The sequence below is a fragment of the Leuciscus leuciscus genome, assembly GCF_965113295.1.
Source record: "Leuciscus leuciscus genome assembly, chromosome: 18".
In the NCBI taxonomy this organism is placed as follows: Eukaryota; Metazoa; Chordata; class Actinopteri; order Cypriniformes; family Leuciscidae; genus Leuciscus; species Leuciscus leuciscus.
Genome location: NC_138742.1, coordinates 30,186,214 through 30,205,151, shown reverse-complemented (window position 1 = coordinate 30,205,151; position 18,938 = coordinate 30,186,214). Strand labels below are relative to the sequence as shown.

At 39.3% G+C, this 18,938-nt stretch overlaps 1 protein-coding gene and 1 long non-coding RNA gene across 3 annotated transcripts in view; one reads left to right on the top strand and one right to left on the bottom strand.

Moving 5' to 3' along the window:
- Window positions 1-8,480, top strand: part of LOC309480698 — a 46,324-nt gene extending 37,844 nt beyond the window's left edge. The window contains exon 5 of the long non-coding RNA XR_014199732.1: window positions 8,123-8,480. This is a non-coding gene — a long non-coding RNA (uncharacterized lncRNA). The remainder of the gene's footprint in view (window positions 1-8,122) is intronic.
- The window catches only part of plcg1 (phospholipase C, gamma 1), a 91,756-nt gene that overhangs the window by 14,152 nt on the left and 58,666 nt on the right, over window positions 1-18,938 (bottom strand). For both annotated transcript variants that reach the window (XM_082144988.1, XM_082144987.1), the window contains exons 12-24: window positions 15,648-15,733; window positions 14,354-14,474; window positions 14,065-14,233; window positions 13,859-13,981; window positions 13,667-13,768; window positions 10,665-10,852; window positions 10,360-10,560; window positions 8,753-8,872; window positions 8,487-8,667; window positions 5,924-6,001; window positions 5,733-5,836; window positions 1,778-1,871; window positions 1,507-1,573 (exon numbers count right to left, since the gene is read on the bottom strand). In XM_082144988.1, the coding sequence (XP_082001114.1) occupies window positions 1,507-1,573; window positions 1,778-1,871; window positions 5,733-5,836; window positions 5,924-6,001; window positions 8,487-8,667; window positions 8,753-8,872; window positions 10,360-10,560; window positions 10,665-10,852; window positions 13,667-13,768; window positions 13,859-13,981; window positions 14,065-14,233; window positions 14,354-14,474; window positions 15,648-15,733 (1,634 nt within the window). The remainder of the gene's footprint in view (window positions 1-1,506; window positions 1,574-1,777; window positions 1,872-5,732; window positions 5,837-5,923; window positions 6,002-8,486; window positions 8,668-8,752; window positions 8,873-10,359; window positions 10,561-10,664; window positions 10,853-13,666; window positions 13,769-13,858; window positions 13,982-14,064; window positions 14,234-14,353; window positions 14,475-15,647; window positions 15,734-18,938) is intronic.

Here is an 18,938-nt window from a genome sequence, read left to right as displayed (position 1 = left end):
ATGAAGAAACTTAGCCTATATATGTGGTCTTTCCCTGACATTAATGCTTGGATAAGACACGTCTCCTTCCATTAATAATAATAATTTGTAGGGCGGTGGCTGAGATATAAACCTACTAACGTCCTCCGTTGCCATGATTTTTGGAATGACTGATCGCGAGAGGAAAAAAAAAAGTTTTAGTTGCTTAACATCGGTTAATGGAAACGCCGTCATTTTGCAAGTTATTTATCGATATTTAGAAGAAAAAAAAAAAGTTTTGCTCAAATCTGTAATGGAAAGGCGCATACAGACGGTAGCTAGCCTATAGCTAATATGAAAACGCAAAGCAGCTTATTTTCATTTGAAGCACTGAGCTGAGGACAGCGACACAAGAGCCACACAGGTATGCCTACTTAGTCGCTGTCCTCAGTGCCGCAGAAAAGCGCTGAAACGGACATGAAGGGGAACCCATTTCTTTTGGCCCATCTAGTTTTCTGGAGGCCCACCTACAATCAAAATTCGCCGCAAGTGAGTCACGTGATTCGACTGATCACCCTAACGAAAAAAGTATTGCAATTTGTTTCACCAATATTATTAATTAAACAAATTCAAGTACACGGATATTTTGAAAAACTAATTTCCAGGCCTGGAAATAGCCATTTTAAAATTCCATGACTTTTCCAGGTTTTTCATGACCGTACGAACCCTGTGTGACCAATGTTTTTTGCCTGTTATTTCATAAAATGTAGTTTTTATGAGTACAACTGTTCAGAACTGTGCTAGGTTACCATGTGCTGATTAGCATCTTGGAGCTAGGCTCAAAAGTATCTAAAATAGTCACTATCGAAACAGTCACGACTGAAACGTTGTGACAAAAAGGAACATAATCCTTTATTTGGGGGAAATAAACAAAATGTTAGTACAGTTATGCAAATCATTAGCATGCAAGTTAAAACTCTGTAATGTGATGTGGCCGCTACCAACACATTACCGTCGCTACAGTCACGACCGAAACATGGGATGTTTTGAGAAAGATTGGATTCAAAATACAACAAATATCATAAATTAAACTTGAAATATTGTTAGATTTGTAGTTGTTATTGATTTATCTATGAAAACTTTTTAATAAAATAGCAAAAAATATATTTACAAGCTAGATGTAAACAAAATCTTAATAGATCGATATAACCCGTCTTATCAAATCATTTATTATTGTGTTTCGGTAATGACACATTTGGGGAGAGGAAAAATATTAAATATATGTAAACTACAATATGAGAATTAACTACACAATTACTAGAAATGTGAAGCTTAGATATTATATTATACAACATTTTTCAAGATGTTTCCAACTCTGACTTTGAACCATTTCTACAGAATCACCCATAGACTTATATATGCACGCATATTTATTATATGAAATATTCTAGCTAAAAAGCTAAACAACATTGAATCATGACTGTTGTAAGGACCTCAAACAGTGATCTGACGATGAGTGTGTATCAGGGAAGAGGAACACACACTCACCGATCTGACAGGAAGACACGTCCACACTTCCTCTCAGGAGATCTCCCAGAGGACTGTTCTCTGTGGCCTAGAGAGAGAGAGAGAGAGAGAGAGAGAGAGAGAGAGAGAGAGAGAGAGAGAGAGAGAGAGAGAGAGAGAGAGAGAGAGAGAGAGAGAGAGAGAGAGAGAGAGAGAGAGAGAGAGAGAGAGAGAGAGAGAGAGGTTAAAGGTCGTAGCACAGAGCGGCATGAGGAGCTCTGACACACACGTGTCTGATTGAGCACACACTCACGGATCGGTCCGGCTCCACAGCCGACGGGCTGATCTCCTCCACGTAATTCGCAGGGAACCACAGTTGCTTCTTGCCAGCGCAGTCTCCCTTCCACCTGTGTGGAGGAGAACAGACGTCACACACACACTTATTTTCAGGTTCTTCGTGTTGTTGTGAACTAAATCAACACTGAATGAGAGAAGTGGCCCAGACAGGTTTAAACATACACACACACACATCACGAAAAGCAGGTAAAATAGGCTCCGGCAAGAAAACAAGACTTTCTGGCTAGTTTGATATTAATGGTTTAGACATTTAAACAGAGCATGACATAAATAAAATAAAAAGTTATATATATATTTAAAAAAAAAAAAAGAATAAAAAAATTTTTTTTATGCATTATATTTATGATGATATTTCCATGCTTTATGACGTCTGTGTGAGAGATGTTTTTTTGTTTTTTTTTCTTCGAGCTGCTTTACACAGTGACCAGGTGTTTCTAATTTAATTAATTAGCTGCTGTTAAATGAACTGAGACGCTGTTTGTTATACACACCCTGATGAAGGCATGTAGCCGCAACGCGTAGGTGCACTTCTCACCAATTTTTAAGCCAGGAATGAAATAAAGGCTTTTTAAACTTTTTTCACTAATATTCGAGTGCCTTGGAATTCTTGTCTTCAGAGATATACTATCCCACAACCAAAGAGCGCCGAGATTTTATACACCCCATGCAGCACTTCTTTTTCGCATTAAGTTTTGAATAAATATTAATATGTTTGACCCTTCAGGGCTGAATAATCAGTGCTGGGAGTAACGCATTACAAGGAACACGAGTTACGTAATCAGATTACTTTTTCAAGTAACGAGTAAAGTAATGCATTACTTTTAAAATTACAACAAAATATCTGAGTTTCATGTTCAAATAAGTTACGCAAGTAACTGTGTTCCCATGTGTTGACTGACAGCCCTCCTGTCCCGGCGTCGAGGGGAACCGTGAGGTTGTCTGAGCGGCGCCCTCTACTGTTCAGGGGTGCACTAGCGCTCCTTCAGACCAGAGGTGGACAGTAACAAAGTACATTTACTTGAGTACTGTACTTAAGTACACTTTCTGAGTATCTGTACTTTACTTGAGTATTATTTTTTTATGGAAACTTTATTTTAACTTCACTACAACCTTGGGTAGTAACGTCAGTGAGGGGTTGCATTTTGGTTGCAACTTTTCAAATGAAAGTCAGGTTGACGCCAGAACCCGACGTCGGTTTGACATCAGAATCCGGCTTTTAGCCGACAGACTTTGGATTTCGGCTGGAAATGAAAGTCGGGTTGACGCCAGAGCTCGACTGATGTTGGTTTCTGACGTCAACCTTATTTTCATTTTCAACCACAATACAGAGATTAAATCTGGCAGTTGCTATGGTATTCTGGGTGGATGCTAGGGTGTTGCTAGGCAGTTGCTAGGGTGTTCTGGGTGGTTGCTAGGCAGTTGCTAGGTGTTCTGGGTGGTTGCTAGGCAGTTGCTAGGGTGTTCTTGGTGGTTGCTAGGGTATTTATGGTGGTTACTAGAGCGTTTCTAGACGTTGGTAGGGTGTTCAGGGTGGTTGCTAAGGTATTTTTGGTAGTTGCTATGGTGTTACTAGGTGGTTGGTAGTTGTCAAAGATGGTTACTATGGTTTTTATAGAGTTTTTAAAATATTTAATAACGAGTGCCTTCAGTAAGTTTTGGAGTCAATCTGGTGTTGGATTCTGACATCAACCTGATTTTCATTTTCAGCGTTGGGTTTGGTCTTCTAAATGCGAATTTTGTCATTGTTTTGGAGCACACTAGCTTATAGATAAGCCATTATATGATATATATGTAGTAGTAAGGCTATCATATTCATACTAAAAGCCAACAAACTTTAAATAGGGCACTATTTGAGGGATCAGCCATTTGGGTGTCCGACGACACCATTGTGGACGTTATTGAGTCCATTTATTCAGTCTCACATCCAATCCCACGACTGGAACTGTGTTCTAGAAATATATGTGATATTGATATGAGGGCAGGCATAGATTGAGAGGCATACGGTACTGTAACTATTACATATAACAATAATAAAAAACACATTGACATTTACTTTTGATACTTCAGTACTTTTAAAAACAAGCACTTCTGTACTTTTACTTCAGTAAAAATCAGTCTTTACAACTTTAACCTGTAACGGAGTAATATTTGACCAGTAGTCTCTGTACTTTCCCTCCAGTGAGGAAGTTGTGCACTTTGTCCACCTCAGCTTCACACTGAGGTTTATTCAGTTCTCTTCTGGAGTGAAAGGGCTTTTGGCCAAAAACAGAAGTTTTTATTTATTGTTGTTAAACTCAAACACAAGCCCAGCCCAGATGTAAGCAACAACGCATTACTTTCCATAAAAAGTAACTAAGTACTAAACTACTTTTTTAGGGAGTAACACAATATTGTAATGCATTACTTTTATTAAAGTAGCTTTTCCCAACACTGACAATAATAACGTCCCATGACAACAATATCCCGCTCACAAGAACAATATCTATCACTTTATTAGCATCCACACAACAGCAGATATTGCTCTGTTTATTATAAGCACACTCTAAATGCTCCAGCTCTTTAAAGTCGAGTGGATTCTGATTGGCTGTCAATGTTTTCATCGTTCATCAGCTGAAAATAATCTGTGTCGTTATCGTATAGTGGTTTGGACTTCACTATTCTCATAGATTCGGTATAGTTATTGTTATAGTTAAGAGAGTATACCAAAACACATTCATGCCAAGGATGATAACGGTGATGAAAACGATAAAGATATAATTATACAAATTGTTCTAAATATTAAAGAATAGCAGACTTCACTATAACAGTAACGGCACAGAGAAACAATATCATGGAATCACTATCAGAAATACTTTTTCCAGCTGATGAACGATAAAAACATTGACAGCCAATCAGAATCCATCCTGCTGTCACGGGCTCCAGCATTTTAAGCGGCAGACACACGACAAAATGGACACTAATATAGTTATATTTACCGTTCTTGGTATGAACGAGCCTTAAAGAGCAAATGAAGCAGTCAGTCAAGTTTATGTTATTTAGTAAACTGATTCCCACTTTAAGTCTCAGGTCAGCTGATGCCTATTTTCAGTTTAGCTTACATTTAATCACAGTGCGAGTATCACTTCTGTATCTATAAACACTCTATTATTTCGGTCTTTCTGGCCCTTGAGTTCACCACTGTGTTTCTATATCCTGCTATCTGGTTCCTGCGAAGCCAAGCGTGAACTGAGAGACTCCGGTTCCCAGAACACCGTCCTCCCCATAACTCCTCTTATTGTCTTATTCTCAACAACAGATTCACAATCTGCTCTATCAGCTGAGGCTAGTCGGCACAAGCCTCTTTGAAAAGCATTATATATACACTTTTTACAATACATCATTTTAATATTAGAATAGAATTAGATGATATACATTATAGCAGGGGTTTTCAATCTTTTAGAAGCTACAAACTCCCAAATATGATCATCCAAAAATGTAAAATGCAGGTGTATATTGTCAAGTATAAAGACATTTATTACACATTATTACATTTTTTTGTATTCTACTTATCCTACTATTATACTTATATTCACGTTAATCATTTTTTGTTGATTTAAATCAAAATGTATTTATTTAATCAATTTATTATTTTAATAAAATGTGTTTATTTACTCCATTAGTTTAATTTTTTTATTATAAATTTTTTTTACACTGCTTTTCTCTAAACTTTTCCCTGAAATCCAGTTTGAAAATGGTTTCCAAGTTAATAAACTTGATATGTAGCTTCTGAACAAACCAAAAGGAAAGATGAAAAGAACATAATAAAAAAAATATATATATATAAAAAATAAATAATAATAATCTTTTTTTTTTTTTTTGATGTGGTGCTTTTTTGATGTTGAATTGTCAGCTGTGATTGGACAGTAACTCACCAGCCTCCTTCCTGTTTGTCCACATTTTGAATGATGGCGCTCTTATTAAAGGAAAGTTCATCATCTCGCTGGGCTTTGTATTCATACATGGCTCGTACTGTGCACTACACACACACACACACACAGGTGTCACACACTAAACCCAACACAAGGAGAAACACTGTTTACATGCAGCTAGAGAGCACAGGTACCTTAAACGTGGGCATCTGATTGGCTTCCACGTAGAATCCAGGGTTACGGCCCTCGTACAGCGACCCATAATCAGGCTCCTACACACACAGAGAGAGAGAGAGAGAGAGAGAGAGAGAGAGAGAGAGACAGAGAGACAGAGAGACAGAGAGACAGAGAGACAGAGAGACAGAGAGACAGAGAGACAGAGAGAGAGAGAGAGAGAGAGAGAGAGAGAGAGAGAGAGAGAGAGAGAGAGAGAGAGAGAGAGAGAGAGCGTTCACTTCAACTGACTAACAATTAACCGGTAAATCTGACATCCTTTCAAATAATGGAACGGCAGTTTCCACTCCTAAACGAAATGATCGATTAATTCTTGGACGTGTCCAGATGCGCTCAAGGATACGGTGTCTCAAAATAAGATCCAGCACTTATCAAGAAAGCAGCCATTTTCTTCTTATTTTCTAACTTAATAACTTATTTTTAGAAAAACTGAATATTTCGAGAACAGCGCGCACCACCTTGAGACAGCCTCGTTTAAAATAATGATATCAAATAATTAATTTTAACTCGCTTAAAAAGCATGACACTAGCTGTGTTTACATGGACACCTCTGAAATCATTCCGGTTGATGAATCCGAACACAGTAGTCCAGCGTTTCCTGCTGGTGTCGCTCTCCTGTGGCCTCATGGGACAGGGAAGAGTCCATCGTACGCACACCTCAGCATCTCACGCTAACGGATTAGCAACGGTTTAAACCACCCCTAACAAAACAAATCAAATCTCATCGGACTTGGCCAATTCATTCCGACTGACGCGGTTACATGTGACTTTTTATTCGAAATGTGCGACTAGTCGTTTTATAATTGGATCATTAGTGTCCATGTAAAGAAACTCCAGTCAAGCCAATAGATACGAAAATATAGTGCACGCTCTTCCAGATAACACCAACTTCTGTCATTTTATTCCTAAGAAAATACTTGAGAACTTCTTCAAAAACTGCACTCTTATGAACTTATAAAAACGTATCTTAAAAAATGTCTTAACTCACTAAGATTTGAGTGTCTTTGTGAAGCTGTTTGAAAACTATGACGTTTAGTCATGTGACGCATATTGCACCGATAGATATCCATGTTTATAACGGTATATCTTATTTACTTTCTTTATACTTTATACAGTCTTGATATTAAATTCCAGCTCATGACAGAAAACGGACCCTCAACTGTCGTCCTGAAGCAAAACATGAGGACGTTTGCATTTTAGGCCGTATATAATGAGTGTGACCTGAATGCACAAGCCAGCGGTGAGATCTTTTGGTGAGATATGGTGATGGTGGCAGAACACAGCGTGAGAACTTCATGATGCCAGTGTCTCTGTATCATCTCAGTGAGCTCTCCTCACGCTTCACACATGCACTGCAGTGTGTGTCCATCAGAGCTGGGGATTTCTGCGCATCAGACTGTAGGTGTGCAGCCTAGACTTGCAGCCGACGCTTTTCTCTATAAATACTTATTACAGGGTTAACCACTGGAGCTCTTTCAGAGGAACTCACACTCACAAATAGCAGGAGGAAGTTAATAAAAATGGGCACCACTTATTCTAACTCACACTCCACACTGATTAGCTTTGATAAGGTACGTTTTGATAAGTTCACCAAAAAATGTCTGTCGTTCTGCCCGTTCTATGACTATGGCCCTGTTTACTCCTGGTGTTAAGAGTGTTTCGGTTGTTCAAACCACAAGTGGACGAGGGAGACACATCCCTGTTTACACCTGGTGTTTTAATCATCTCTTTTGTCCACTTTCAACCACTTCTGTCCTGATTTCTTCAAGGGGAGGGTCTATGGGCGGGTAAATGTATGGACTTTAAGCTCATGCAATTTACATATGAACACGACCGGAGACGACGGGAAACACACGGAGAGAATCAGCTTTAGTTTCTGCTCTGACAGACACAAGACCAGCCGAACGCTGTGAGTGTGTGTTAGAATACAGGAATGATGAGAGAACATTGTGCTTGATATGTTTTTCATCTTCAAACCAAACTTGAGTCTCCAGCCGACAGTTTAAACCCCGTCTGTCTAGAGCTCTTCTCATAATGTCACGCATTAGTTCAGGAGACGGAGAGAAGACGGTCTTTTGTGTCTGTTTGAACACATTCGTCCACATGAGCGTTTACACTACTGAAGTAATGCGGACGAATGTGTTTTCAACCTCTGGAAGTGGACAAGCTCAAAACATTTGACACCCCGTTTACACCTGTGTTTAGAGTCGTCCACTTGTGATCCGATCGACCGAACGCATCTTAATACCAGCCGTAAACAGAGCCTATCTGTACTCTCTGGAACATTAACTATATTTTGTGAAAAGTCTGAGCGTTTTCTTTCTTTGTTCATACAAATGGAAGTCAATGAGCACCAAAAGAGTTTGGTTTCAAAACGTTCTACAAAATATCTTCTTGTGTTGAACAGAAGAAAGTCATACAGGTTTGTAACGACATGAAGGTAAATAAATGACAGAATTATCATTTTCAGGTAAACTATGGTTAAGCACAGATCAGATGAGACGGATGCGTGGACACACTCACAGCTGTGCCGATCTTCTCCAGCGTCTCCTCGTTGATGGGGTAGCGCAGCTTCATCTTGCGGTACAGTGGATGTTTCTCATAGTAACTGATTAAATCTACTAAACTGTCAAACTCAGAAGTGCCCAAAACCACCGTCTGTCCCTCCTGCTGCACACGGCAGTGCTTTATCTTGCCCTCCGCCCTGAGAGAGAGCAAACAACAGAGTGAGGAAAACTTACAGAAACAAGGACACAATAAAAACATGAAAGCGGGAGTGTGGATTTTACCGGAAGGAAATGGCGAAAGAGTTGACTTCTGTTCTCTTCCTGACGAGGAAAGCCCCGTCACGTGGGACTCTCATCAGCATGTTCTCGGCCTGGCTGCGGGACAGGCACGCGTGGTACCACCTGCACACAACACACACACATGCTGAAATTAGACCGGGAAAACACAAGGAAGACAGGAAACACACAACCCCCTGCTCCACATCCACCGCTGTTGTTCCCTGCGAGAGGAGAGGCAGGAAGACTTTTGGTAACACTTTATTTTACAGTGTCCTTGTTATATATGTTACATGTACTTACTATAGTAATGACAGTAAATTATGCATAATTACATGCAACTAACCCTCAACCAAACCCTAATCCTACCCTAACCCTATAGTAAGTACATGTAGTTCATTAATATTACTCAGTACTTAAATATATAATTACACTGTAACAATGACACCTTAAAATAAAGTGTAACCCTTTATGTTAAGGTGCCCTTGTTACAGTGTAATTATATATTTAGATATTGAGAAATAATAATTAACATGCACTTACTATAGGTTACTTGTGGTTTGCATAATTTATAGATATTACTATAGTAATGTGCAAAAATGACACTAATATAAAGTGTTACAGATTTTTTTTAATTTATAGAAATTCATATTTGTATTCAGCAAGGATGCATTAAACTGATCGAAAGTGACGAACAGCACTTTAATAAATTAATAAATGCTATCCTGATAAAAATGTATCACTGTTTCCACACAAATATGAAGCAGCACGACTGTTTTTAACATTGATAATAATCAGAAACGTTCCTTGATCATCAGATCCTCATATTAGAGTGATTTCTGAAGGATCATGGGACACTGAAGACTGGAGTAATGATTCTGAAAAATCAGCTTTGATCACAGCAATACATTACATTTTAAGATATATTCACATAGAAAACAGCTGATTTACATTGTATTACTGTACGTTTGATCATATAAATGCAGCTTTGGTGAGCAGAAGAGACTTCCTTCAAATAACAAAGAAAATCTTACTGACCAAATCACTCACACTCAACTGAGCTCAATCTATTTATTTTTACACCATTTTACTTATTTATTGGCCACTGTAATGTAGTTGGCCATACATATAAATAATTATCTATCAATAAAATAAAATACAAACAATTTTTTTTCTCCCCAATTACTGTTTCGACCCATATTCGAAGTCCATTATCATATTTTTCTGCTTATTCTTTGATAAGTTCTCTTATTTCAAAATGTTTAGTCCTATTATAAACATAGAAAGACAGTATACTGTTATCCATCCTCAGAACTGTACATCATAACATGATAATATCATTGTAGGTCACAAACGAAATAATACTTCGTGATTATGCTGACCAAAACTCTCATAGCATCCTTATTCTTAAAGTGACAGTTCCCTTTTTTTATCCATACTATGGCGGTCAATAGTTTGTTTACACACATTCTTCAAAATATCTTTTTTGTTCAGCAGAAGAAAGAAATTCACACAGGTTTGGAACAACTGGAAGTTGAGTAAATGATGACAGAATCATGGTTCCTCACTGCTGCTTCAGTCGTGAGGTGTGTGTGAGGTGTGTGGAGACTCACTCTTTGCTCTCGTGAGCGTTGGTCTGCGGCACCGGCTCAGTCAGCTTCATCTCAAACTCGTTGCAGCGCAGAGGAACCTGCTGGTAATGTGTGATGAGCGCAAACAGAGTGTCGAACACCAGGTTATCCGTCAGGTAGAACTTGGGGCTGCCGGCCTCCTGGCGAGAGTGAATCCTGCAGTGCTGAACGCGACCGGACCGCCTGAGGAGGGGGGGGCAACAGAAACCCTTTTACTTTACAGTTCTGTTTCTACGTAAACCATCGGTCAAGCTGCTACTCTGTGCCCGTGACGAGGTTGTTGTTACCAGAAGGAGAGTGTGTAGTCTCCCACGAAGGTCTCGCTCTCGCGCACCAGGAAGGAGCCGTCGGGCGCCCCGGTCTCCAGGCAATACTCCGACAGCAGACGCTCCGCGATCTGACGCCCGTCGCGTCCCGCACCCAGCTTACCGTGAAACCACTTCTCCGTTACGTGCTGGTCCATGCCGTTACTGGTCTAAAGAACACGAGGAGAAGAGTTCAATCACACTAATGCATTCACACAGAAACCACGAGCTAAATTACCAATGGTTTGCTTTTACCGTGAATTTGGTGTGGGTGACATAGCGATTAACTAATAGAAATGTCAACCGGTACAGATTTTGGACGCATTGCGGTTTAAAAACAAGTGATTGTAAACTGTTGAAGCACAATAAGCAGCTGAAAAGAGAACTATTTGGTTGGCTGATGACACACACACTATTTGGTTTCTTAGACACACACACATGAAGCCGCTGCTCATGGAGCACGCGAGGACTGAACTGAGGGCTTTTTGATGCCTAATTGGGTACGTGTCAGAGAGACCATGCCTCTGCCAATGCCAAGTATCCTCATAAACACAGACATTCATGTCTTAAGTGAACATAAACCAGAAAAGAACGTAAAAGAAACCCGATGCGTGTCACTATATTAGATCCGTGCATTCGCTCTTAAAGTGACAGCAGCCTAATATTCCTGTCATTAATGTTGATCCGACAATAAAAGAAAAAGATAAAATCACTCACTGCTTTTGACTGAATGACTTTAGTAACTTTAATAAGAATACATTTATATTTAATGTACACAGTGTACATTGACTACAATTTAATTATACATAAACTAAACGTTTTTCAGGTAGGTCTACGTTAGTTAGGCTAGTTTTATTGTGATATTGAGTTATGAAATTTCAATATCATCAACAATTTTTATATCATAAAAACCTTATTTTAAGCAAAACAACTATATTGTGATGTATATCATTATCGTGAAATAAAATTGCTAAGATTAAGATTTTGGTCATATTGCCCACCTCTACTGTGAACTAACCACTTGTTAAACCAACAAATCGGAAACAATACTATATATTCATCAGCGTTGAGGAAGGTACTTTAAAGTATTTTGAGCATTAACCTTCGCAATAAAAAAAAAATCAATCGAAAGCAGCACAGGAACTTCTGGGGAAACAGAGTTATAAAAAGTTTTGGGCAGAAACCTGTGTTAAACAGAGCTGATAGTACAACACGTTTAATGATGGCTCAAAGCATTATCAAGTTGTGTTTCAAATGTACAACTTGGCTAAAAAAGTTCATAATGACCTGGCTACATGTTGGGGGGGAAAAGGACACTTTATACTGTATATAAGGGGTGGTTGATTATGATTTCACTTTTGTAACTTTAGTTAGTGTGTAATGTTGCTGTTTGAGCATAAACAACATCTGCAAAGTTACAACACTCAAAGTTCAGAGCAAAGGGAGAGATTTGCTTTTAAAGAAATCGCTTTTTAAAGTCCCTGTAAAGTCAAAATGAAGTATGTGTTCTGAGTTTGTCACACCACAGAAAAATGTGTTATTAGCCACCCAGCCAAATTTGAATGATAAAAAAAAGCAGCCAAGTAAATAAAATAAGCTATCACAATCTTGAAAAAATGAGCAGTGGTCTCTGCTCTCAAACGCTGGGGGCGTGTCCACTGGCTGCGCTGAAACCACGCCCACTCGCGGGATAGATGACTCATGGGCACGCACTGCCGATGATGGCACCAGCTGTCGGCGGGACAGGAGGATGAAGGCCGATTCGGTTCGGCCCCATTCACCAGTAACAGCGGATTATCAGTGAATCCCAGTTGTCTCTGACGAAAGTTTATAAAACTATCCTGTGTAAAATGATCACTACAGAGGCGGGTGTTGGTGGTGATCCTCAGCTCTCCATCAAGGTGGCTCTTCACAAAACCCCGCCCCCGGAACACGATTGATAGATCATCATGACAGAATATGCTAATTAATGACAAGAAGATAATGACATAAGCTACATAAATTCATCAACTAACCATTCAGAAATGTTGTATACACGTTGTCACTTCTTGAGTCTCTCCATCATTCTGACTCCGGTTTGAACATAAAAGGCTAAAAGTTGTTGACATTTTCAGTGCATGTCTGTGTGAGGTAAAAAGGACACGAGCTCTTGAAGCTCCACCCCCTGTGCCGGGAGCAGCAGCTCATTTGCATTTAAAGGGAAAGACACAAAAATTGTGTGTTTTTGCTCACCCTCAAAAAGTGACAACTTTAACATGCTATATACAAATATCTGTGGGGTATTTTGAGCTAAAGCTTCACACACACACTCTGGGGACATCAGAGACTTATTTTACATCTTGTGAAAAGGGCATTATACCACCCCTTTAAGTGTCTTTAACTACTATATACTTCCATCAAAACACTTGTGCTGCTATTGAGGAGGATACGGGTACGTTTAGAGACAGGTTTGGGGATATGAGTCTGTTTCAAGTGTCAACAGTGCAATTATAGATGTTATTACAGATATATATTACAGCTGCAAGGTTTTTTTTGTGAATACAAATACAATGTACACAATAAGGCTATTGTACCAAATTATTAATTTAAATATTATATAAATTACATACTTAATATTAAGTGGGAAAGCTGTAAGAAAGCAAGCTGTAACTTCATTTTTACCATAATGCTGTTTAACGAGTAGACAAAGTACGATACCATTTTCAGTGATAAACCTACTCTTACAATAACAGCTCTATTAATAACCCTCTGCTGATCAGACTATCCGTGAGCTGTCAAAAGTGAATTTCTCAGCCCAGGAAACTTAACTCGAACCCCCATTGTTCACTTACATATACGAACGACATTGTAACAATACAAAGAAAATGACACTTTACAGTGTCTACGACTCTAAGGATCCACAAGGACCCCATTTAAAAACTAGCTGAGCAACTGAAAACCTGTCACTGCGAACATCAGATGGTTAGTCCGTGTGTCTTCCTCACCTCTCTGTGCTCCTCCTCATCCTCGTTCCCTTGATTACTTGACGTCTCCTCAGAATAATAGATCTTATTGCTGGTCAGGACGAAGAAGTGAGGGTACCACTCCTGTGAGGACGACACCAGCGCACATTCATCATGAGATCATCATGTCAGCAGATTAAACCGTCCTGTAAGAGTGGATGAAGAGGATCTCACGTGGTTGATGGGGTCCTCCAGGTACAGGATCCCGTTCTTGATGGAGTTGCTGATGTCGTTCTCCGAGTACGGCGTTGAAGACGAGACCTCCTCGTACGCGCTTCCCTCAGCTAATTTCTTGTGCTGAACACATCAATTCAACAATAAACAGGCCTTGTTGAGCAACTGGCTGGAGGAGCCAAAAACACATGACCAATGACTCTCACCTTGATTAGGATCTTCCTCTTGAGCTGATTGGGTGAGGGCAGGCCGTCCGCTGAGATGTCCACCGCTTTGGTCAGGAGCATCTCTGCAAAAACTTTCCTAAAGGAGGAGGCCATGTTTCTCTGCTGGACAATACTGCAGTGGTCCTCGATGGAGAGGATGATGGGATAGCTGCATGCAAACACAAGCAAAGTAATCAGATTATCGCACACCGCACATTCTTGAAAAGATGACCATATCTAATCATCACACGAGCACAGACGTCATGTGGGTTTGACCAGAGACACTCACTCAGACGTGACGAAGGCGTGTTCTTTGATGGTTTGAAGCACATCGCTGAACTTGATCTTGGTGGTGAGGGTGTGACCGTGGTAGATGACAGGCATGCCATCAGGACCGTCCCAGCAGTCCACTGCAAAACACACACACATTATAACTGCCTGCCAGAAACACAACAACATGCCACAAATCATAAAACTTGCAATTGTAGTCAAGTCACCTTTATTTACAGAGCACTTTATACAATACATATTGTTTTAAAACGGCTTTATAAGGATAAACAGGAAAATAATGATTCAATGATGCAAACAGAGTTCAGCTGTAAAGTAGCTCCAAAAGACAATAGTAAGCATTATTCAGGTGAAATAGTCTAATAAAGTCTAGTCTTATAGTTGTAGTTGTGATAAATATTTCTAGTTTACAAAAACAATATTCACTGCTTAAAAATAAGCAAAAATAAAATACAATTTAATTGTAATACATTTTAGAGTTTTATGTTAGTTTGATTGTTTATTTTTTGTACAAATTTTGAAAATTAATTACAAATAAATAAGAAACAAGAATAAAAAACAAAAAACAAAAACCATCCTAAACTAACAAACAAATCCATTAATTTTAGATATTTTAATTTTATTTACTTTTTATTGTATCCCAGAGCGACGCTAAAACTGCAGTATAGTTATTTATTTTATTATGCCACAAATCATAAAACAACAGATCTGGCCATGTTAGTCTAGTCCTACGGTTATAGTTCTAAAATAAATAAAAGTTATAATTTCAGCTCCTAAAATAAATAAATCAAACAAAAATAAATAAATAAATAAATACATAAATAAATAAAAGCATAATTTAATTGTTATAGATTTCTGTGCTTTTTGTTTATCGCTATTGTGCGTGTCCTGTCCAGTAAATCCAGAAAATGATTTTAAAAAAGAAAGAAAAGCAAATCAGAACAAGCAAAAACAAACAACTCATATCAAACAAACTAACCAACCAAAAGAAAAAAAGAAAAAATTCAGATTTTTTACTTTCTTTTTTAAATCCCAGAACCCAGGACACTAAAACTGCAGGATATTTATTATTTATTATTTACCAATTCAATAATATAAATGCATGCATAGTGTCATACTGTTGTAGCCTGCTAGTTTTACTACTGGGAGAAAAGTATTTGAGATGATATTATTCAATGCAATTATTGCAAAAAGGTATTTTACAGCATGTTAGTTTCTGGAATGGTAATATTTTAGAATCTGTTTGTATATGAAGCATTGGTCATTACTAATAATAGTGTTGTGCTGTGACTTACACTCGATGCATCTGCAGCCCATCCGCAGACAGCGGGCGTACGCCTCCAGAGACGACTCGCTGGAAAACTGGTCTCCTGTCAGATAGCTAAAAATACCAGCACACACACGTCAGACCTGTCTGCATTACTCCATACACACCTCACACCCCAGCATCAGTGATGCTTTCACCTTTATTACAGCGTACAAACACTGCAGACGCTGTACAAACACGTTCACAAATTCTTTCCATTCTGTCAGTCTTTAGATTCCCTTTGAACCACCTAATAGCTTTATAATCTAGTCATACCAGACAAAAGAGAAGCAAAATACCAACATTTAAAATCAGTCCTGATTGAAAGACACCACACAACATAGTAAGACTTCACCCATCTGAAATATCATATATGAAATGATATAGAAATCGGTCCACTCGTCATCTGGCTTTTTTAGATTCTGTTCAAGGTTTACAGGTTACTGACAGACACACAATACACTTTCTCAGATGACTTCTCTTTGTTAAAGTAAACTATATATATATATATATACACTGTCTAGACTAGACTACTGGATACAGAATTAAAATTTGTCACATTCACCTTTTTTAATCTGAGGTGGAAACGGGTTTCAACATTAATGTGATTTTAAACACGTGAAATAAACTCTTAAGCGGTATCTGATTTGCTTATTGTAAAATCTCTCAAAGATTCTCTCATTAAAATAAACGATAAGCATAAAATAAGTAAGTAGGAAGTAGCAATTCCAGGGTAACACTTCCACTAGTATACTAAGAATTTTACATCAAGATAAATAATAGATCTTTAAGGAAGTAAATAAAGGAGGCAAAATAGTCACACACACACACACAATTCGTTCAAGCACCAAACTGTATATAACAGATTTATAAAGCTTACAAAGACAAAATAAACCCAGTGTGTTTGTTCTCATATGAGTGCGGACGTGAGGGCAAATAGTTTTTCAGTCCAGCATGTTGATGCCAAGTTTGAATCAGTCTCACCGATAAGGCAGATAAAGTCCGTGAGCCGCTTCGTGAAGACCGTAAATCCTCAAAGGTGAGCCATCCAATCCAAAAAACGCCAAGCTCCACAATGAGACAGATAAAAAACCCACCAACATATTTCGGTCCCAAAATCTAGTCCACTCAAAAATCCCGGGGTTTGATATGAACAAGCAAACTCTGTTCGCTCCTCATATACTACAATCTTCCTCTATGGGATGATGTGTCGTTGCGCTATTCAAGGTCAACCTCTGAATCTCGCAAGAGTTCGTCACAGAGTTAAAGACCTATCCACGTAAAAACAACATCCCATGACGACATTATAATGACTACCAATACATAGGTCAATCACAATATAAATAATCTCCCCCTTATGAGGCTTTGCTACATAGACCCCGCCCCCAGCTGACGGCATCAGAGGAGAGCGCCGTCCCAGCGTTTAAGTTTAACAACATTTATATTGTCTGTTCTTGGAGGAATGCTTCACTGAATGGTGTAATTTATTGGCACCAATTTCTTTATTATCTCAGCTGGACCCTCCCATTTAGCAGAGTACTTGTTTGTAGCGGATGAAAGAGGATGAGTCTTCACCCAGACGACATCACCCGGCTGAAACTGCGTATCTTTACTCCGGGAATTGCTGTATCTTGCTTGTCTGTTCTTTTGGACCTCGACTCTCCTCTTGATTTCCTCTGCCATGATCTTCTGTCGTTCAACGAGATCATAAGCGGTTTGGTTAGGTGAGGGGGATCTATGATTCGGTCCCTGGAGCTTTCTGCCAATCATCAACTCGGCTGGTGTTTTGCCCGTTGTCTCCTGATAAGCAGAGTTAATAGCAAAAGGGAACTCAACAAGCCATTGATCCCATAACTGATGGTACTGTCCCACATATGAAGCAATCATGGTCTTTAAAGTTGGGTTCATGCGTTTAGTAAGATTAGTTTGTGGATGATAACTGGTGGTTAAATTTGGATACTTCCCCATGTCTTACAGAGATCTGGTATCAGACTGGATGTAAATTGGGCACCCCGGTCGGACACAAGGTATTTTGGCACCCTCCAGCGGGTAAATATTTTGTCCCTCAATATCCTAACTATCTTTGGAGCTTTACTATCTCGAAGGGGAAATAATTCTACCCATTTCGAGTAATAATCCAGGATGACAAGCAGGTAAGTGCTTTGTTTTTTGCTACTTAGGAAAGGTCCCATCAAGTCCACACCCAGCATTTGTCCAGGCTCTGTTACATCAGTGGTATGAAGAAGACCACTGGGTTTAGTATAGTCATGTTTGTATTGTTGACAGTTATCACATCCCTTCACATGCTGCCATTCATCCTTATGCTGCGTTCACATCAAACGCGAATAGACCGTCTGGCGCGAGTGATTTCAATGTTAAGTCAATGTAAAGACGCGTTTACGCGCGTCTGGAGGTCCTGCGGAGCGAATTAGGCGTTTAGCGCGGCGGACGCAAATTTACCTCATTCGCGCGTCCAGTTAGCGCGAATGACGTGAATTGAGCATCTGGCGCGATATGCGCATTACGCATGTATGATTTTATTTGGTGCTTTTTGTGCATTCATGCTTTTGACATTAATTTACGTCTGACGCCTGAGTTGAAAAATATGAACTCTGGCGTCTGTTCGCGCCACGTTAACCAATCAGGAGCCTGCTTGCTGCTGTCACGTGGTGAAGTGACGGGATAAACTCCCGCCCGGAGTCACTCATTCAAAATGGAGTATAGCAATATAGCAGAATATAATATTCAATATAACAGTTAACTGAGTTTTACTAGAAAGTGAGTATATACTAGTGAGTATCACTAGAAAGAGCACCAACAGTGGTATCCGTACCACAGTTTGAAATTTTTAAATTTCATAAACATTTTCTAACCGAAGACAGATGGACAGGCACTCTGCAGCTGGGATAGAGCGCCTGTAGTTGGTGTCCTGAAGGGTGATCCTTGCTCCGATGCGGTAACTCTCTCGATGAATGCTCAATCAACATCAGCCATCTTGCAAACAGACAAGCGGATTTCGCCTCAATTTCGCTCTGGACGCGCCAATGGACTAGACGCGTTAAACGCGAATTTGACGCGCTACTCGTGCTTGGTGTGAACGCACAGTTACCGTTGGCCACCATGACACTTCCAACAGCCTCAGCAACGTTTTCAGTTGACCCATGTGTCCGCCCAGAGGGTTATCGTGGAAGTAATGGAGAAATCCAGGAATTAATGTCTGAGGTACTACAACCTGGAACATGTTCCCATTATTCTTCACCGGCACTTTACGGTATAAAAC